At 44.8% G+C, this 22,669-nt stretch overlaps 1 protein-coding gene across 2 annotated transcripts in view; it reads right to left on the bottom strand.

Moving 5' to 3' along the window:
* Positions 1–9,545: 9,545 nt before the first annotated feature.
* Positions 9,546–22,669, bottom strand: part of LOC141051364 (killer cell lectin-like receptor subfamily B member 1C) — a 39,518-nt gene continuing 26,394 nt past the window's right edge. Inside the window, exon 6 of one of the 2 annotated variants that reach the window (XM_073548307.1) lies at positions 9,546–9,944. In XM_073548307.1, coding sequence (XP_073404408.1) covers positions 9,833–9,944 — 112 coding nt within the window. In that variant the 3' untranslated portion in view covers positions 9,546–9,832. Of the gene's footprint in view, positions 9,948–22,669 lie in introns of both variants that reach the window. The other variant, XM_073548306.1, reaches the window with a different exon arrangement.

The following is a 22,669-nucleotide window of genomic DNA, read 5'->3' as shown; positions in this document are numbered from 1 at the left end:
TTTGCGTGAACGCAAAACTGCACGAGAAGTGTTGCCACTTGTTGAACAAATGTCTGAACCTATGCAATGTGATAGAGTTTTGTCCAGAGAGCAGCGTCAGGAGTTCAGAAGGCGTAATAAGTTGTGTTTTTTCTGTGGAGATGCCTCGCATATTATTTCTGTCTGTCCTAAACGAGAGAAACGCTTTGCACACACGTTTTCTGGTGGTGGTGTTCAATCTAAGTTTCTTCTGGCTATTACTCTGATATGCTCCCTGTCCACATTTTCCTCCAAGGCTTTTGTGTATTTGGGAGCAGCTCTAAGCCTAATGGACTTGGATTTTGCTAAACGTTGTGGATTTCCGATGACACCTCTGCAGACGCCTATCCCTTTGAGGGGGATTGATGCTACTCCTTTGGCAAAAAATAAACCTCAGTTTTGGACCCAGGTGGTAATGCGGGTCGCCCCAGACCATCAAGAAAATTGCAGATTTTTGGTGTTGCATAATCTGCATGATACCATTGTTCTGGGGTTTCCCTGGTTGCAAATTCATAATCCAGTTTTGGATTGGAAATCTGTGTCTGTGGTGAGTTGGGGTTGTCGGTGTGCCTTTAGTGAGGCTCCGGTGTTTTCCACCTCTCCTCAGTCGCATGATGTTCCTGATTATTTGGCGGACTTTTATGATGTATTTAGTGAGAGTGAGTCTGCGTCTCTGCCTCCTCATAGGAGTTATGACTGTGCAATTGAACTGAGCCCGGGGTGTAAATTCCCCAAGGGTCGGCTCTTCAATTTATCTGTACCCGAGCATGAGGCTATGCGATCCTATATTAAGGAGGCGTTGGAGAAGGGTCATATTAGACCATCCTCGTCACCCTTAGGTGCAGGGTTTTTTTTTGTAGCCAAAAAGGATGGATCATTAAGACCTTGTATTGATTATCGTGCCCTCAACAAAATTACTGTTAAATATCAGTATCCGTTACCCCTGATTTCGGATCTATTCTCTAGAGTTAAAGGTGCTTGCTGGTTTACCAAGCTTGACCTCAGGGGGCGTATAATCTTATTCGCATTAAGCATGGGGATGAATGGAAGACAGCGTTTAATACTCCGGAGGGACATTTTGAGTACCTGGTGATGCCTTTTGGGCTCACTAATGCCCCTTCTGTCTTCCAGTACTTCATGAACGATATTTTCCGAGATTTTGTGGATAAATTTTTGATTATCTATCTGGATGATATTTTGATCTTCTCCAAGGATTGGGATTCTCATGTGGAACATATTCGGACTGTGTTCCGGATCTTGAGGGAGAATTCCCTGTATGTCAAAGGATCTAAATGCCTTTTGGGAGTACAGAGGATTTCTTTTTTGGGATTTATTTTGTCTCCGTCAACTATTGAAATGGACCCGGCCAAGGTACAGGCCATTTACGATTGGGTTCAGCCCACTTCTTTGAAGGCCCTTCAGAAGTTTTTGGGTTTTGCTAATTTTTATTGGAAATTTATAGCAAAATTTTCTAGTATTGCCAAGCCATTGACTGATTTGACTAAGAAGGGTGCTGATGTGTTAAATTGGTCTCCGGAGGCTGTTTCTTCCTTTCAGGAGCTGAAGCGAAGATTCACTTCCGCCCCGGTTTTGCGGCAACCTGATGTCTCACTTCCATTCCAGGTAGAGGTGGATGCTTCTGAGATTGGTGCAGGAGCTGTTTTGTCCCAAAAGGATCCTGTAACATCTAAAATGAATCCCTGTGCTTTCTTTTCCCGAAAGTTCTCTCCACCTGAACGTAACTATGATGTGGGGAATCGGGAACTGTTGGCCATGAAATGGGCATTTGAGGAGTGGAGACATTGGTTGGAGGGAGCTAAGCATCAAGTCGTGGTCCTCACTGACCACAAGAATTTGATTTACCTAGAGTCGGCTAAGCGCTTGAACCCTAGACAAGCTAGGTGGGCCTTGTTTTTTACACGTTTTGATTTTGTGGTTTCTTTTCTTCCTGGAACTAAGAATGTCAAGGCAGACGCCCTCTCTAGGAGCTTCTTTGCGGATTCTCTTGTGGTGACCAAACCTGCTACCATCTTAGGCGAAGGGGTAGTTCTTTCTGCCATCTCGCCTGATTTGAGACGTGCTCTGGAAGAGTTCCAGGAGGACAAACCTGAGCGTTGTCCCAGTGGAAAGTTGTATGTTCCTGACCAGTGGAAAAAGAGAGTGATGTCTGAAGTTCATTGCTCTGCTTTGGCTCGTCATCCAGGTATTTTTGGTACTAGAGATTTGGTGAGTCGGTCTTTTTGGTGGCCCTCCTTGTCTCGTGATGTCAAGAATTTTGTGCAGTCATGTGGGACTTGCTCCCGGTCTAAATCGTGTTCTCGCTCTAGTGGGTTGTTGATGCCTTTGCCTGTCCCCAAGAGGCCATGGACACAAATTTCAATGGATTTCAACTCTGATATGCCTGTCTCTCAAAGGATGACTGTTATTTGGGTGATTTGTGATAGGTTCTCTAAGATGGTTCATCTTGTACCGCTCCCTAAGTTGCCGTCTTCCTCTGAGTTGGTACCCCTGTTTTTGCAACAGGTGGTTCGCTTGCACGGGATTCCTGAGAACATTGTATCTGACAGAGGAGTTCAGTTTGTGTCTAGATTTTGGAGAACTTTCTGTTCCAAGCTGGGAATTCAGTTGTCCTTCTCCTCTGCTTTTCACCCTCAGACCAATGGGCAGACAGAGAGAACAAACCAGACCTTGGAGTCATACTTGAGATGTTTTATTTCCGCTGATCAGGATGATTGGGTTTCATTTTTGCCCTTGGCCGAATTTGCTTTAAATAATAGAGCTAGTTCTGCCACTTTGATGTCACCTTTTTTTTTAAACTTTGGGTTTCATCCTCGATTTTCCTCAGGGCAGGTGGAGCCCTCTGCCTGCCCAGGTGTTGACACTGTGGTGGAGAGAATGCACCAGATCTGGGACCAAGTGGTGGATAAGTTATCTCTCTCCCAGGAAAAGGCCCAGCGGTTTTCCAACCGACATAGGACCATTGGTCCCCAGTTTAAGGTTGGTGATATGGTGTGGTTATCATCAAAAAATATTGCTATGAAGGTGGCTTCTCCTATGTTTAAGCCTAGATTTATTGGACCTTACAAGATTTTGGAGATTATTAATCCGGTCTCTTTTCGTTTGGCTCTTCCTGTCACATTTAAAATCCATAATGTGTTCCATAAGTCTTTGTTGAAGAGGTTTGTTGAACCTGTTGTTCCGGGAGTGGCACCTCCAGACCCTGTATTGGTTGAAGGTAACATAGAATATGAGGTAGAGAAAGTACAGGATTCCCATCTGGCTAGACGGAGATTCCAGTATTTGGTTAAGTGGAAGGGTTATGGTCAGGAGGATAATTCCTGGGTCTCTGCCTCTGATATTCATGCCAAAAGATTGGAGCGTGCCTTTCATCGGGCTCACCCTGATCGCCCTGGTGGCATGGTTGAGGGTTCGGTGACCCCACCTCAAGGGGGAGGTACTGTTGTGAGTTCATTTTCCCCTTCACCACTGAGGCCCGATGAACTCCCTCTTCTGGTAAAGAAAGGTAGTGAGCCTGATTATCAAGCATCTGAGCCTAATGATGATGACTGGCTGAGTGGAGTTACTGACTGGATATTAGGCTGTCGACGCCCTTCTGCCCTGCGGGTGATTTCTCTGTGGGATCCTTGGAGACCAGTCTGAATTCCTGCTCTTCTAAAGCTACGTTTTCTGCTTTGCCTTTTGCATTTGTGCTTTGACTTTGTTTTGCTGGATTTCTGCCATTCCCTGCTGGGGTGAGCTGAATTCCTTTAGCTCTGTCTTCAGAAAATACCTGAGTGCTAATTTAGTTTTTGAAGCCTAGCTGCTTCAGGGCCTTTTTCCATATCAGCCTGTTGGCTTATGTCTTTGATAGGGTTTTGGCAGATTGCAGACAGCAACCGTCCTTTCCTGTCCTGTATAGTTGGCCTGGGCCCCATTGTTTGCTCAGCCTATCTTTCTATCTGTGTGAGTGTTTTTTCATCTTGCTTCACCGTCATTATATGTTGGGGGCTGCCTTTTACTTTGGGGTCTGCTCTGGGGCAGTTTAGATTTCCTTTTCTGTCTTTAGGTTATTTAGCTCTCCGGCTGTGATCGAGGGGTCTAGGGCACCGTAGGTACCCCCCACGGCTATTGCTAGTTGTGTTGATAGGTTCAGGGGTCTGCAATATGATAGTTGCCAACTTCTCCGGTTTTCTGGACGTAGCTTCTATTTTTGTGTCTGCCTCCTACGGTGACTCGTTCATAACACTGCAGTTTGGGTGACTCCTATGTGGGCTGCGGGAACTGGCACTGAAGGCGGGATCCGTAGTGCCAATGGGACATGGACCCCTGTAGGACTGTGGGTTTCGGTAACTGCGGCCGGCTTGCGGCCTGGCTACTTTGCTTTGGATGGGTACCTTCTGCTACCCACCCGGGTGCCAGCACTGTCAGCTGGTTCTCGCCAGAGCCTTTGGCCTAGGTGCCTCCATCTCGGTATCCGAAGGTCCAGCACCGTCAGCTGGTCCTTGGTAGTGCTTTCTAGCACAGGTACCTCCTGCCTAGTAACTGTGGTCCAGCAACGTCAGCTGTTCCTCGGTAGTGCCATTGCCTCTTGTAGCTTTTGCTACCCATCTGGGTTCCAGCACCGTCAGCTGGTTCTCGGCAGTGTCTTTAGCATGGGTACTCCCTGTTACCCAGCCTGGTTCCAGCACACCAGCTGTTTCCGGGTAGTGTCAAGGTCACTATGCCACCAATCCGTTGACCTGTTGTCTTGCGGCCGGGTTAGCCGACTCTACGGTGCCTGCAGTTTGGGTGACTCCTATGTGGGCTGCGGGAACTGGCACTGAAGGCTGGATCGGTAGTGCCAATGGGACATGGACCCCCTGTAGGACTGTGGGTTTCGGTAACTGCGGCCGGCTTGCGTCCTGGCTACTTTGCTTTGGATGGGTACCTTCTGCTACCCACCCGGGTGCCAGCACTGTCAGCTGGTTCTCGCCAGAGGCTTTGGCCTAGGTGCCTCCATCTCGGTATCCTAGGTCCAGCACCATCAGCTGGTCCTTGGTAGTGCTTTTTAGCACAGGTACCTTCTGCTTAGTAACCGTGGTCCAGCACCGTCAGTTGGTCCTCAATAGTGCCATTGGCTCTTGCTCCTTCTGCTACCCATCCGGGTTCCAGCACTGTCAGCTGGTTCTCGCCAGAGCCTTTGGCCTAGGTGCCTCCATCTCAGTATCCAGGGTCCAGCACCGTCAGCTGGTCCTTGGTAGTGCTTTTTAGCACAGGTACCTTCTGCTTAGTAACCGTGGTCCAGCACCGTCAGTTGGTCCTCGGTAGTGCCATTGGCTCTTGTTCCTTTTGCTACCCATCCGGGTTCCAGCACTGTCTGCTGGTTCTCGCCAGAGCCTTTGGCCTAGGTGCCTCCATCTCGGTATCCGAGGTCCAGCACCGTCAGCTGGTCCTTGGTAGTGCTTTTTAGCACAGGTACCTTCTGCTTAGTAACCGTGGTCCAGCACCGTCAGTTGGTCCTCGGTAGTGCCATTGGCTCTTGTTCCTTCTGCTACCCATCCTGGTTCCAGCACTGTCTGCTGGTTCTCGCCAGAGCCTTTGGCCTAGGTGCCTCCATCTCGGTATCCGAGGTCCAGCAACGTCAGCTGGTCCTTGGTAGTGGTTTCTAGCACAGGTACCAACTGCATAGTAACCGGGGTCCAGCACCGTCAGCTGTTCCTCAGTAGTGAACTGCTACCTTGGATCTAATCCTTATAAACAGGGAGGAAATGGTTGAGGAGGTAAAAGTGGCTGGAACCCTAGGAAGGAGCGACCATGCTATTTTAGAATTTTGGATAACTAGAGGAGGAAGACCTGTGAAGACTCAGACGTCAAGGTTAGATTTCAGAAAGGCAGATTTCAAGGGATTCAGAAAGATAATTGGAGGGATCCAATGGCTGGATATCCTTAAAGACAAAAATGTCCAGGAAGGATGGGAAATCTTGAAAAATGAAATTCTCAAAGCACAGTTGTTAACAATTCCGAAAAGAGGGAAAAATAGGAAGCATTTAAGGAAACCAGGATGGGTGAACACAGAACTTAAGCACATGCTAAAAAGGAAGAAAAAAATGTTTATAAAATGGAAAGAGGGAGGCATATCTAAAGAAGAATATAATGCTGTCTGCAGAACCTGCAGGGCACAAATCAGATTACTAAAGCTGACAATGAATTGAGGCTTGCAAGAGATGTCAAAAGCAATAATAAAGGATTTTGGGGATATGTCAAAAGTAAAAGAAAAGTCAAAGATGCTATAGGATTTTTACAGGATGAAAATGATGAAATGGTAAGACAGGATGTTGAGAAGGCTGAACTTTTAAATTCCTATTTTGCATCTGTTTTCTCTCAGAAAGGAAATGTAACACCAACTGTTATTCACTGTCCTATTAAGGGAATAGAAGAATCCAGGATATCTATAAACAGAAAGATAGTGAGGAAACACTTAGCTAACCTAAATGAATTCAAGTCTCCAGGTCCAGATGAATTACACCCCAGAGTACTGAAGGAGATAGCAGAAGAAATTTTTGAACCCCTCTCCATAATCTTTGAAAATTCTTGGAGAACAGGAGAAGTGCCAGAAGACTGGAGAAGAGCAAATGTTGTTCCTATCTTCAAAAAGGGGAAGAAGGTGAACCCAGGCAACTATAGGCCGGTGAGTCTGACTTCTATACCAGGAAAGATCTTTGAACAAATTATTAAACAACATGTATGTCAATACCTGGATAAGAATAAAGTGATTAAACAGAGTCAGCATGGGTTTGTAACTAATAAGTCATGTCAGACTAACTTAATTTCCTTCTATGACGGTATCACTGATTGGGTGGATCAAGGAAATGCTGTAGATATAGTATATCTTGACTTCAGCAAAGCATTTGACAAAGTCTCTCATACAATCCTTATTGAAAAAATGACTAAGTATGGAATGGACAAGGCAACTGTTAGGTGGATTCATAACTGGCTTAGTGATCGGACCCAAAGAGTGGTCGTAAATGGCTGCACATCCAGTTGGAAGAATGTCTCAAGTGGGGTACCACAGGGCTCTGTCCTGGGCCCTGTATTGTTCAACATCTTTATCAACGATTTAGATGAAGGAATTGAGGGTAAACTGATTAAATTTGCTGATGACACAAAGCTAGGAGGGATAGCTAATACTAGAGAAGAGACAGAGAGGATTCAAAAAGATTTAAATAAACTGGAGAAGTGGGCAGCAACTAACAGAATGGTTTTTAACAGGGAGAAATGCAAAGTACTACATCTGGGCAATAAAAATGAAAAAAGCATATATAGAATGGGAGGAATAGGGCTAAGTGACAGCACATGTGAAAAAGACTTGGGTATACTAATAGATCACAGACTGAATATGAGTCAACAGTGTGATGCAGCAGCAAAAAAGGCAAATGCAATTCTAGGATGTATTAACAGAAGCATACAGTCTAGATCACGTGAAGTCATTATTTCCCTCTACTCCTCTTTGGTCAGACCTCATCTGGAATATTGTGTCCAGTTTTGGGCACCACATTTTAAAAAAGACATCAACAAACTGGAGCAAGTTCAGAAAAGAGCGACCAGAATGGTGACCGGTCTGCAAACCCTGTCTTATGAGGAAAGGTTGCAGGATTTGGGAATGTTTAGTTTGCAAAAGAGAAGACTGAGAGGAGACTTAATAGCTGTCTACAAATATCTAAAGGGCTGTCACATTGTAGAAGGATCAACTTTATTCTCATTTGCACAAGGAAAGACTAGAAGCAATGGGATGAAACTGAATGGGAGGAGACACAGATTAGATATTAGAAAAAACTTTTTGACAGTTAGAGTGATCAATGAGTGGAACAGGCTGCCACGAGAAGTGGTGAGTTCTCCTTCAATGGAAGTCTTCAAACAGAGGCTGGACAGACATCTGACTGGGATGATTTAGCGAATCCTGCTTTGAGCAGGGGGTTGGACCAGATGGCCCAGGAGGTCCCTTCCAACTCTACAATTCTATGATTCTATGAGTGCCATTGGCTCTTGTTCCTTCTGCTGCCACTACAGGTTCCAGTACTGTCAGCTGGTTCTCACCAGTTTCTCAACCTTCTTGTACCTTCTGCTACATTTCCAAGATCAAGCTTTTTGAAATTGTCTTTGGTAATCCTTATTGATCTCCATGACGACGACCCTGAAGACCACACCAAAGAAGACCAGAAATATGACCCTAAATAATATGACCAAGAGGACAAAGAACATGAAGACAACCACCAAGATACAGAACAAAAGACAGAAGAACAAGAAGCAGAAGAAGCAAAAGCAGAAGAACAGAAAGCAGAAGAACATTAAGCATAAGACTAAAAATCAGCATAGAAGAAATCAAAATTATAAGCAGAAGAAGACTAAGCAGTAAATGGGGGTGAGTCCGTTCCTCCTCGTGGTGCCCCTGGAAAGTGCCTGCTGCTGCAGGCCAAACTGAATGCGGACAAATCCTGTTGTAAATCTTTTGTGACAGGCAAAACGTAAGGTGTAATCTTATAACTTTTATAGATAAGTACTACAGGAATGCCTGTCACCATAAGAAAATGAAGAAAAAGAAGAATAGGAAGAAGATGAAGAAATAGCATATGAAAATTAATAATAGCTGAATAAGAAGAATATGAAGAATGGAAAAAAAAATTAATGGGAAGAAGGTGAAGAAGAAGAAGATGAATAAGGTGAAGAAAAAGTTGATGAAAAAAATGCTACTGCTGCGGATCATGAAGGAGAAAGTGTGGGAGAAGTACAAAAGAAGGTGAAGAGCATGAAAGTTGTGAAACATACATATCTGACTAAATATAAAAAAGTTAACATAGTCAATATCTTTTTAACTCCGAACGTCTTGAAAAAAAAAATTGGAATTAATGCTATGCCATGTGATTTGAATAAACCACTATGCCTTTAATGTCTCCTCCACCTCCCACAATACATTCTACATGATTCTTATTTGTTTTCAATTATGTAGAATTAGCCAACAAGGAAATAAAGGGCTTTTTTAAATTCCGATACCGGAAGTCCCATTGACTTGAATGGCACTTCCTGTATCGGAATCGGCGATACCCGATATTTTTTTCGTATCGGGCGATACCATCCGATACGATATTTTTGGGTATCGAACGGTATCGCTCAACACTAATCATCACACTTTGAATTTATTTGTTGGTGTCATTTAAAACTACAACTTCTCCCGCAAAAAAAAAAGCCCTCTTATGGCTATATTTGCAGAAAAAGATAACCTCTATTATAATTATAATTAGTGGACCTAAATAATAAATTGAGGGGTTCAGAGTCCAGTTGTAGTGAATGGGACTCACTTGAAATACAGTGAGCCCCTGTTTACCCTAATCTTGGTCTGGCAAACATGAAAATATTTATCAGATCACTCCTTAAGTTTTTACTGAGCCTGGTACATATGGCGCACTGTCAACATAGCTGCAATAGCAATAGGGCAGCCCCTCAAATATACAAAAAGTAATAAACAAACGTGTAATTCATTAAGTACTTTTAATTAGTTACAAAAAGCATTACATTCTCTTTGATGTTTGTAACCTATAAAATTCAATTTTTGCATCTGCATTGGCTTATTCAGGTGTCAGTATTTGGTCAGTATTTTGCAGCAGTGTTTGTATGACAAACCCACCCAGGAGTGAACCTTACAGAGAAAAACTTTACGTGAAATATTGATTTGACACGAGTTTGGTATACAAATACTGAAGAAATACTGATGAAAAAACCAATGTGTGAATAAGCCCTTAAAATAAAAGTTGACATTTATTTATTTTCTTATAAAATGTGTTCAAAACCGGGACATGTTTTTTTTACATATCCATTTGTTTGGGTTGAAGCAACTTTCTGCAGATAAGTCCTTTCCGTAGGTAGCACACTGATGCTCCTCTGACGTAGCAGACCTGCTGATAAAACAATGTGAAATGTGAAATATATAATTGTAAGGTAGACTAATTTCAGTAGAACAAATGGTTAAGGCTACATCCATATATTGTTTTTACACAAAGGGCACAACATCTGCCTGCTCTTATAGCAGGAAATCAGCCACTAAGAAGAATCTCCTGGGAGCATTTAGAGGTGTCAAAACATGGCAGCTTCACAGAGCTAGCAGATGGTTGTAACTAGAAGGAATATTTCCTATTATATGCATATAGAGATGAAGGAAGGGGGAAGACAGAATATTTGAAATGCTACAGCTTGGCTGATTGTCCATTCACAAATAGCAACTTTTGAATGAGCCAACCAGGATAATTCAGGAAATATGAGCCTATGATCAGGGCTATAAAAGTTGGGTGACACAAAGAAAAGGTGTTCAAAAGTGAGAGCAGACTGCAAGGCTGATGTGTTATGATTGAGTCACCGAGGAGGAAAAAACAAAAATGCAAGCTCAGCCCAGAAAATCAGAGAGATTGGAAACTAGCGGATTGCAGACCCCTAATCCTATCACACAACTAGCAGTAGCCGTGGAGTGTTCCTACGGTGATCCTAGATACCTCGTCACAGCCGGAGATCTAAATAAGCCTAAAGAGAGAAAAGGGAAAAACTGACTGCCCCAGAGCAGACCCCAAAGCAATAGGCAGCCCCCAACATATAATGACGGTGAAGCAAGATGAAAACACTAACACAGATAGAAAGATAGGATGAGCAAACGATGGGGCCCAAGCTAACTAAAAAGGACAGGACAGAGAAGCTGCTGTCTGCAATCCGAGAAAACCCTGCTAAAAATATTACCAACACAACTGATAAGCAAAAAGGACCCTGAAGTCACTAGACTTCAAACCCTATATCAGCACTCAGAATATTCTGAAAGCAGAGCAAAAGAGAACACTGATCAAGGAATAAGAATCTAGCACACCCCCAGCCGGGGATGGCTGAACTCCAAAACAAGGTAAACAAAACCAAAACTAATAAGTTCAATAGCAGAGCAAAAATTTATCTTTGGGAAGCAGGAATCAGACTGGTCTCCAAGAATCCAGCAGAGAAATCACCAGCCACTCAGAAGGGCGTCGGCTGCCTTATATCCAGTCTGAAATTCCTGTTACTCAGTAACAATCCACCTGATCAGGTGTTTGGTTTCTTTCATCCAAATCAGCCTCACTACCTTCCTTCACCAGAAGAGGGAGATCCTCGGACACAAAAGGTGAATGAACAGATGAGCTCACAACACTGATGTATTCCATGATTCACTTCTTTTTCCCTCAGGAAAACAGACGATAAGTGTAGACAGAAACATTTAGGCATTTCAGTTATTTCTCTGTCATGATCCAGACCAGGTTTTGGGTCTTGTCTCTCCTTTCTCGGTCTGATCATGTCAGGGGTTAACTTTCTCTGCCTCGTTCCTGTGTTGGGTCTGCTATTTCTCTGCACTGCATCCTGCAGGCAGTGCCAGTTATATTTCCTGCCTTCGATGCATGTAGCTGGCTCTGGTGAAACCCTGATTTGTCCTGCTGCATTTAACTGACTTTGCCCATGTCTGTGTATTCCTTTCCTACCTGTCCTGACTCTGTGTGTCCCTGTGTGTTTGGAATCCCCGGTTCTCGACACTGCTTTGGCTCTGACCTAATTCTGACTCTTCCTTCTGGTACTTCTGCTACCGACTGATACTGACCTTTTGGCGCTCCACTGACTAATCTGCTGCCACCTGGTGGTAGCCTCGCTGCAGTTCTGCTGGTCTGCTCTGAGCAGAATTTCAGCTCTCTCTCTACTCTGCTGCCATCTAGTTAAGTTTACATTACTCTGCATTTACCTGCAGTGCTGCTGCATGACATTCTCCCTTTTTATTTTATAACTGTTTTGCATATCTGTGTGTCGTTTTATTTTTACCTTTTTATATATATATATTTATTGTAAGCACTGTATATTATTATATTAAAGCTTAAAATCTTTAATAAGAGTATGCTCTAAAAGAATACAATAGCCCTCCAGAGAGTGTGTGACCTTTTGATTGTGTGACAGTAACATATTTTGAGGACTCATCACTCCGTGTGTTTGATGAGTGGTGGCAGCATTATGTAATCGGGGTGTGCTGAATGTGTTGGGGTGTGATTTATGCTCACTTTGTAGCCTAAACCAAGGGTTGAAAGCTGGACTGAATGAGCGGAGTTAAATTAACCCATGCAGGCACTCTCCACATCAGGTGGAGAGTGCCTCTTCCCCACTATCCTGTAGAATGTAAGTCCGCAAGGACAGGGTCCTCTCTCCTCTGCACCAGTCTGTCATTGTAAATTTGTTTACTGTTAACAATATCTATAACTTTGTATGTAACCCCTTCTCATGTACAGCACCATGGAATTAATGGTGCTATATAAATAAATAATAATAATCAGGTGTTGAGAAGTGTATATGAGACAAACAGATTTCATGATATTATCTGATTCAAATCTGAACTAATTATTGTTAATATCATGGAAGTGCAATGAATGAATGATTGCTGTGTGAATAATTGCTGTTACATAACATGCTACATAAAAATGGGAAAAAAGGAAAATATATATTTTTCCATGGGGAAAAATAATCTACGGTGACATCACAACTATGTTTCTGTCAGGTAATCTGTTGCAACATCACAATCAGTGATGAGCGAACCCACTCTGTAAAGTTTGGGGTTCGTACAAGAGTCCTAGCATTCGCCAGCCAAATAAAGCTTGTGGAAAGGCTGCTGCTGAGCCAGCCATGGCTGAAATTGGCCTGCTTAGCATGTGACCCTGCCTGTATAAAGGTCGGGTTATGGGTTGCGGGTTCTGTTCCTGCGTTGTGTAGACTTCTGTAACAGCCTGTACCTGTGTGCCATACCAGTGTTGTGTAGACTGCCCTAAAAGCCTGTTCCCATGTGCCATACCAGCTTTGTGTAGACTGCCCTAAAAGCCCTTTCCTGTGTGCCGTACCTGCGTCATGTAGACTGCCCTAAAAGCCTGTTTCTATATGCCATACCAGCGTTGTGTAGACTGTCATAAAAGCCTGTTCCTATGTGCCATACCAGCGTTGTGTAGACTGTCATAAAAGCCTGTTCCTATTTGCCATACCAGTGTTGTGTAGACTGCCGTAAAGCCTGTTCCTATGTGCCATACCAGCGTCGTGTAGACAGCCCTAACAGCCTGTTGTTCTTTTGCAAAAAAAAATCCTATTGCTCTGTGCCATATAAATGTTGTACTCTGATGCAAAAACTCCTATTGCTATATGCCATTTAAACCTTGTTCTCTGGCAAAAAATTCTATTACTGTGTTACATAAAAACCTTGTTCACTGGCAAAAATTCCTGTTACTTTGTTGTATAAAAGCCTTGTTCTCTGTGGCAAAAAAACCTATTGCTATGTGCCATATAACTTTTGTATTCTAAGGCTAAAAATCCTATTGCTGTGTTTCATAAAAACCTTGTTCTCTGTTGCAATTAATCGCCCTGTGCAGTACACTAAGGCAAAAAAAATCCTATTGATCTGTGCAATATAATCCAATTCTTTTGTGGCAAAAAATCCTATTGCTGCATTGCATATACAACTTGTATTCTGAGGCAAAAAATCCTATTCTTCTGTTAAGATGTTCAGTGTCATTAAGTAGGTTCTAGTACCACAGAACAAATGGTGAGGCCAGAACATGTGGAGGCTGTGTTAGACTGGATGGCTGAGAGTGCCTCCAGTTCCTTCACATTTTCTTCCACCCAGTATCCTGCAGAGAGTGTTTAGTTAGCACCTTAGGATCTTAGTCATCGTTCTTCTATCCCACCCCCTTGTAAGTCATTCAAGCAGCCATAGCCCCAAGTCATGCGGTAGTCTCTTCTGTTGTTTGCTGAGTCCGTCAGCTGGGGGTTCCATGGCCCATTGACCTGGCCCTGCCCTAGAAATGGAAAAGACTGAGTGCACTGATACCCAACCACTCGTTGTGTCGGAGGATGAATATGTAGGAGGGCCAGTTCACATAGAATCATAGAATCGTAGAGTTGGAAGGGACCTCCTAGGCCATCTGGTCCAACCCCCGGCTCAAAGCAGGATTCACTAAATCATCCCAGACAGATGTCTGTCCAACCTCTGTTTGAAGACTTCTATTGAAGGAGAACTCACCACCTCTCGTGGCAGCCTGTTCCACTCGTTCATCATTTTAACTGTCAAAAAGTTTTTTCTAATATCTAATCTGTGTCTCCTCCCATTCAGTTTCATCCCATTGCTTCTAGTCTTTTCTTGTGCAAATGAGAATAAAAATGATCCTTCTACAATGTGACAGCCCTTGAGATATTTGTAGACAGCGATTAAGTCTACTCTCAGTCTTCTCATTCTGCAAGCTAAACATTCCCAAATCCTGCAACCTTTCCTCATAAGACAGGGTTTGCAGACTTGTCACCATTCTGGTCGCTCTTTTCTGAACTTGCTCCAGTTTGTTGAAGTCTTTTTTAAAATGTGGTGCCCAAAACTGGACACTAGAGTTGAGCGAAACGGGTCGAAAAATTTCAAAAGTCGCTGACTTTTGGCAGTCGGGTTTCATGAAACGAAACCCGACCCTAGGATGAGGTCGGTCACGAGGTCGGCGACTTACGCGCCAAAGTCGCATTTCAAAAGTTTGTTTTGTGCTCTTTTTCAGCCAATTAGGATCCACGGACACTGTGGGCAACGTGATGACATAGGCAGGGGTCACCACCATCTTTCAAAAGGGCATGCAAGTGATTGGCTTGCTTTGGTGGGCGTCACAGGGGGTATAAAAGGGTGTTCACGCCGACCGCCATCTTACTTCTGCCGATCTTAGCATAGGGAGAGGTTGCTGCTGCTGATTCTGTAGGGAGAGCGTTAGGCAGGGAAGAAGAAAAAAAAACTGCTTCTGCTGCTAGCGATTTTGCCTGTACAACACACCAGTCACTGTGTGTGCAGTGCAAGGGGAGGCTATATTTTGGTGGATCAGCGGTGTTGGTTGTTAGGCTGCCTTCTAAGGCTTCCTGACGGCTGCATTGCTGTTTACCCACTGCTCTGCAAACTGCTTTTTTAAAAGCAATCCCAATTTTTTTTTTTTTGTCCTGCTGAGGTACTGAGCGTGCATTTTTTCACACCATACAGCGGTGCACACTCCTCACACAGTACCGTGTAACGGCTGTTATCACAGCCACAGTGAAGCTATCTGTGTGTCACTCTGTGAGAATAAGTCGAGGAGATGTTCCGTTCTTACAGACCTGCACCTTCTAGTTTTGTCTAGCTTTCAAACAGTTAAATATATTTGCTGTTTGATCACATTCAAAACTATAGAGAGACAGCGTGTGTCAGTCCGTATACTTAAAAAACACGGAGCTTGACAATTTTACGTACACCGGACAGCCGTGTACGTGCACGCTCCTCTCAGTACCGTGTAACGGCTGTTATCACGGCCACAGTGAAGCTATCTGTGTGTCACTCTGTGAGAATAAGTCGAGGACATGTTCCGTTCTTACAGACCTGCACCTTCTAGTTTTGTCTAGCTTTCAAACAGTTAAATATATTTGCTGTTTGATCACATTCAAAACTATATAGAGACAGCGTGTGTCAGTCCGTATACTTAAAAAACACGGAGCTTGACAATTTTACGTACACCGGACAGCCGTGTACGTGCACGCTCCTCTCAGTACCGTGTAACGGCTGTTATCACGGCCACAGTGAAGCTATCTGTGTGTCACTGTGGAAGGATAAGTGGAGGACTTGTTCCGTTCTTACAGACCTACACTCTAGGGAGATTCCTATTCTGCCCAATTCTATATACACCTTGTAGTTTGTGATACACTAGCCAATTTCTGCCTGTGACATAGCGCTGTGATATTCAGTGGTAGTGTTGAGCATTCCGATACCGCAAGTATCGGGTATCGGCCGATACTTGCTGTATCGGAATTCCGATACCGACTTCCGATATTTTTTCAATATCGGAAGTCGGCATCGGAATCGGAAGTTCAAAGTTGATTGACAGCCTGACGTCATCATGATGCGCGGTGTGTGCGCATCATGATGCGCCGTCATTTCGGGCCTTCCGGGGGTCTCTGCCGGCCTGCCGGGGGGCTGTGCCGGCCTGCCGGGGGGCTGTGTGGACTGCCCGGGGTCTGTACCGGCCTGCCGGGGGGCTGTGCCGGCCTGCCGGTGGTCTGTGCACCCTGTGGGGGTCTGTACCGGCCTGCCGGGGGGCTGTGCCGGCCTGACGGTGGTCTGTGCACCCTGTGGGGGTCTGTACCGGCCTGCCGGGGGGCTGTGCCGGCCTGCCGGGGGGCTGTGCTGATGTCCGGGGGTCTGTGCAAGCATCGTCCGATGGGACTACAAGTCCCATCTGGCGATGCCTGCTACCATGACAGTGATTGACACATTAGCCAATGATGGGACAGTAGTAGTCCCATCATCCGGCTAATGTGTTAAATGTTAAAAAAAAAAAAAAAATACTACATACATACTACATGCATGCTACATACATACTACATGCTACATACATACTACATACATACTACATACATACTACATACATACTACATATATACTACATGCATGCTACATACATACTACATGCTACATACATACTACATACATACTACATGCATGCTACATACATACTACATATATACTACATACATACTACATACATACTACATGCATGCTACATACATACTACATGCTACATACATACTACATATATACTACATGCATGCTACATACATACTACATGCTACATACATACTACATATATACTACATACATACTACATACATACTACATGCTACATACATACTACATATATACTACATGCATGCTACATACATACTACATGCTACATACATACTACATATATACTACATGCATGCTACATACATACTGCATGCTACATGCATGCTACATACATACTACATACATACTACATGCTACATACATACCACATATATACTACATACATACTACATACAATACATTCATACAATACATACATAGACATACAGTACATATAACATAGAGTAACATACTTACCAATACTTGTCACATTGTTCCCCGAAGCCATTGTCTTTTACGGAATAAATATTAACATAACAAACCACAAAAATACTCACCCACGATCCGAAGCAGTCCACGAGTGTGTCCCACGACGATCTTGGGTAGAGAACTGCAGCATCAGCTGTTGCTGCCGTTCTCTACGGGCTGCAGGAATCCAATGACGGAAGGTAGGTATCCTTCCGCACTGTATTCCTCCGCCACTTAAAAAAAAAAAAAGTCCCTAGTCTCACTTTATGCCATTGCTGTGTGGGAAATTCCCACGCAGCAATGGCATAAAGTGAGACTAAGGACTTTTTTTTTTTTAAGTGGCGGAGGAATACAGTGCGGAAGGATACCTACCTTCCGTCATTGGATTCCTGCAGCCCGTAGAGAACGGCAGCAACAGCTGATGCTGCAGTTCTCTACCCAAGATCGTCGTGGGACACACTCGTGGACTGCTTCGGATCGTGGGTGAGTATTTTTGTGGTTTGTTATGTTAATATTTATTCCGTAAAAGACAATGGCTTCGGGGAACAATGTGACAAGTATTGGTAAGTATGTTACTCTATGTTATATGTACTGTATGTCTATGTATGTATTGTATGAATGTATTGTATGTAGTATGTATGTAGTATATATGTGGTATGTATGTAGCATGTAGTATGTATGTAGTATGTATGTAGCATGCATGTAGCATGCAGTATGTATGTAGCATGCATGTAGTACATATGTAGTATGTATGTAGCATGTAGTATGTATGTAGCATGCATGTAGTATATATGTAGTATGTATGTAGCATGTAGTATGCATGTAGTATGTATGTAGTATGTATGTAGTATATATGTGGTATGTATGTAGCATGTAGTATGTATGTAGCATGCAGTATGTATGTAGCATGCATGTAGTATATATGTAGTATGTATGTAGCATGTAGTATGTATGTAGCATGCATGTAGTATATATGTAGTATGTATGTAGCATGTAGTATGTATGTAGTATGTATGTAGTATGCATGTAGTATATATGTAGTATGTATGTAGCATGTAGTATGTATGTAGCATGCATGTAGTATATATGTAGTATGTATGTAGCATGTAGTATGTATGTAGTATGTATGTAGTATGTATGTGGTATGTATGTAGTATATATGTAGTATGTATGTAGCATGTAGTATGTATGTAGCATGCATGTAGTATATATGTAGTATGTATGTAGCATGTAGTATGTATGTAGCATATATGTAGTATGTATGTAGTATGTATGTAGCATGCATGTAGTATATATGTAGTATGTATGTAGCATATATGTAGTATGTATGTAGCATGTAGTATATATGTAGTATGCATGTTGCATGCATGTAGTATATATGTAGTATGTATGTTGCATGTAGTATGTATGTAGTATGTATGTTGCATGTAGTATATATGTAGTATGAATGTAGCATGTATGTAGTATGTAGTATGAATGTAGCATGTATGTAGTATGCATGTTGTATGTATGTAGCATGTAATTTTTTTTTTTTTTTTTTTTTACATTCAACACATTAGCCGGATGATGGGACTACTACTGTCCCATCATTGGCTAATGTGTCAATCACTGTCATGGTAGCAGGCATCGCCCGATGGGACTTGTAGTCCCATCGGACGATGCCTGCACAGACCCCCGAAGCCTGCACAGCCCCCCGGCAGGCCGGCACAGCCCCCCGGAGCCTGCACAGCCCCCCGGCAGGCCGGCACAGCCCCCCGGCAGGCCGGCACAGCCCACCGGAGCCTACACAGCCCCCCTGGCAGGCCGGCACAGCCCCCCGGCAGGCCGGCACAGACCACCGGAGCCTGCACAGACCCCCTGGCAGGCCGGCACAGCCCCCCGAAAGGCCCGTACAGACCCCAGAGAGGCTGTACAAGGGAAAAACAGGATTTTTCTTATTCCGATACCGGAAGTCCCATAGACTTGAATGGGACTTCCGGTATCGGAATCGGCGATACCGATACTTTTTTTTAAGATCGGCCGATCCATTCCGATCCGATACTTTGAAGTATCGGACGGTATCGCTCAACTCTATTCAGTGGGCTTCACACAATCCATAAGTGTCCAGTGTCCACAAGTGTGTGCAGAAATTCAAAATCTCCCTTATCCTCTAGTCACTTTTTTCACACCTGTGCCATCGAGCCTGTGACATAGCGCTCTGATATTCAGTGGGCCTCACACAATCCATAAGTGTCCAGTGTCCACAAGTGTGTGCAGAAACTCAAAATCTCCCCTGTCCTATAGACACCTTGTACCTTGTTTTACATTACTATATAGTTTGTTGGATTTTGTCTACATTTCTACCAAAAATGAGGAAGGCTGGTGGAAGAGGCCGTGGAATTGGGCGGGGGTTGGCAGCTGGTAATGATGGTGTTGGTGGTGGATCTGATGGTAGTGGCAAAAGCAAAATAGGACCGAATGCAGGAGGTGTTGAGCCTGCGTCATCGTCTGGCTCCACAAGGCCTCGAAGGCTTACTTTTCTAGGAGTTGGCAAACCGCTTTTAAAGCCAGAGCTGCAGGAAAAAGTTTTGGCTTACATTGCTGACTCAGCCTCCAGCTCTATCGCCTCCTCTTCTGAAGTTGTAAAAAGTAAAAGCACTGAGTCGTCATTGGAGGCTCATGTTCATGAACCACACCTTTCCTTGTGTCCTTCACCCCAACCAAGATTGAAGGATGACGCAGGCCATACTACTGATTACTCCATGGAGCTGTTTTTCACATACCATGCCTGGATTATCAAGTGAAATGGTGAATTACCCAGGCCAAGATGAATCTGACATGGAGTGCACTGATTCACAGCCACTGATAGATGATTCTGCTGGTACATTCACTCAGAGCACTACATTGTCCTCGCAGTGTACAGAGCCAGATTCTGACCCTGATGAGACTCAGGTGCCCCTTCCCGCACACTATACCACCATACACAGTGACACAGAGGAAGGTGCACATGACATTGAAGAGGAGGTGATGGATGACCCAGTTGTTGACCCAGATTGGCATCCATTGGGGGAAGAGGGTGCTGCTTCCAATAGCTCAGATGAGGAGCATCCACAGCAGACATCGACATCGCAACAGCTGTTATCTGGCAGGCACGGAGCACTCCAAAGACAGGTTCCAAAAATCAAAAGAGTTGCTGGACAGCTTGTCCAGAGGGTCAAAATATCACAGCGTGCTAGGCCGCAAAATGTCTGCCAAAGTAGGAAGAGTGCAGTGTGGCACTTTTTTGAACAAAATCCTCATGATCAGGCCAAGGTTATCTGTAAGAAGTGCGCAAAGACCTTTAGCTGAGGGAAAAATCTGAAAAATTTGAATACCAGTTGCATGCTTAGACATTTAACCACCATGCACTTGCAAGCGTGGACACAACACCAAACCTCAAGTACCACATGAGCAACTGATCACAAAGAAGGTAGTCAGCAATGCTACATTGTTTCCCCCACTGTAAGCCCACCGGTCAGCACAGCAGCAAATGTTGAGGTGTCGTTGCAAGGCCACAGCAGTCAGGGAATCCCACTGTTATATCAACGAAATACTGAATCTAGGCCATCAGAAAGAACACCAACTCCATCACGTCATCAACCCTCTCTCAGTCCGCCCTGTCCACCGCTACTTCCACCATATGCAGCTCTCAAGTCCAGCTCACCCTCCCAGACACTATGAGTAGGTCAAGAAAGTACTCAGTCTCTCATCCGCGTACACTGGGTTTGAACGCCCACATTGCCAAACTAATCTCGTTTGAGATGATGCCCTATCGGTTGGTGGAAAGCGCAGCTTTCCGCGAACTCATGGCCTATGCAATACCACGCTATGACCTACCCAGTCGCCACTTCTTCTCTCGCAAAGCCATCCCAGCCCTCCACCATCATGTGAAAGACCGCATTGTCCATGCACTCAAGCAGTCAGTGAGTGGAAAGGTGCACCTCACCACTGATGCATGGTCCAATCGGCATGGCCAGGGCCGTTACGTGTCCATCACTGCGCACTGGGTTAATGTGGTGGATGCAGGGTCCACAGGGGACAGCGGTGGTGGGACAGTGCTGCCTAGCCCACGGTATAGGAAACAGTTGGCTGTAGGCGTTCGACCCTCCTCCTCCTCCTCCTCCAGAAGCGAAAGCTCGTCCACAGAGCGCAGACGTACGAGCACTCCATCTGCAGCTGCCACTGTTGCACACGAGGTGTCCCCCTATCGAGCAGCTAGTGGAAAGCGTCAGCAGGCTGTGTTGCAGATGATGTGTTTGGGCGACAGACACACCGCCGAGGTGCTGGCCGAGTACTTGAAGCGACACACTGAGTCATGGCTGGGCAGTGTACATCTTGAGGCAGGCAAGGTAGTTAGTGATAACGGCCGTAATTTTGTGGCAGCCATAGCCCTTTCAAAACTCAGCCACATACCTTGCTTGGCTCACACCTTGAACCTGGTGGTGCAGTGCTTCCTCAAAAATTATCCGGAGTTAACAGCCCTGCTCCAGAAGGTGCGAAGACATCCGCCGGTCGCCTGTACACTCCATTCGTATGCAGAAGCTGCAGCGATTGCTCCACCTTCCCAACCACCGCCTCATTATCGACATTGCAACAAGGTGGAACTCCACCCTGCACATGGTTGAGCGGCTGTGCGAGCAGAGGCAGGACATAATGCATTTGTGGGAGGATACACGGCCAGGCACTTTGAGAGCAGACATGGAGTTGACAGGTGTGCAGTGGTCGAAGCTGAAAGACCTCTGTAAAGTCCTTCAGTGTTTTGAGGAATGCACACGGCTGGTAAGCGCAGACGACGCCATCCTAAGCATGAGCATCCCACTTATGCGTCTGCTCATGCAAACTTTGACGCACCTTAAGGAGCAGGCGTCTGCAGCCAATGTTGACGAGGAGGGAATCCTTGATGACATTCAGCCATTGTCTGCTCAGGGACCTCTCCTGGACGAGGTGGAGGAAGAAGAGGAGGAGGAGGATGATGATGGGGATGATTACTTAGGGGAGGAGGATGCATCCTGTGGGGCAAGTGAAAATGTTGGTGTGGCAAGGTCTGGTACAGGGTTTGTGCGTGACTGGAGGGATGTGGATTTGCCAGAAAGTGCTCCTCCAACCAGCACTCGCAGTGCATCATTGACACCGGGAACATTGGCCCACATTTCAGATTATGCCTTGCAGATCCTAAAAAGGGACCCCCGCATTGCCAAAATGATGAACGATGACGACTACTGGTTGGCCAGCATCCTGGATCCACACTATAAAGGCAAATTACAAAACATCATGCCACAGGAGAACCTTGACCTAATATTGGCTAATAAACAAGCAACTCTGGTAAATCGGTTGCTTGAGGCATTCCCAGCACACAGCAGCGGTGATGGTTCTCACACGAGCCGTACGGGCCGGGGGCAGCTTGGCAGAGGTGTTCGTGGTGCACACAGCAGAAGTGGCGTTGGAGACAAGGGTTTCATGACAATGTTGTGGACTGATTTTTCAAGTACCGCTCACACAACTGGTAATACTGCATCGATGGAAAGTGACAGGAGACAGCAGTTGTCAACTATGGTTACAAACTACTTTTCCTCCCATATCGATGTTCTCCCACACAGGTCATTCCCCTTTGACTATTGGGCCGCTAAACTGGACACTTGGCCTGAATTGGCACAATATGCCTTACAGGAGCTC

Source organism: Dendrobates tinctorius, unplaced genomic scaffold, assembly GCF_039654945.1.
Source record: "Dendrobates tinctorius isolate UK_male_01 unplaced genomic scaffold, ASM3965494v1 ptg000156l, whole genome shotgun sequence".
NCBI classification, from domain to species: domain Eukaryota; kingdom Metazoa; phylum Chordata; class Amphibia; order Anura; family Dendrobatidae; genus Dendrobates; species Dendrobates tinctorius.
Note: the sequence above shows the minus strand (reverse complement) of the source record. Positions and strands in the feature narration are given on the sequence as shown.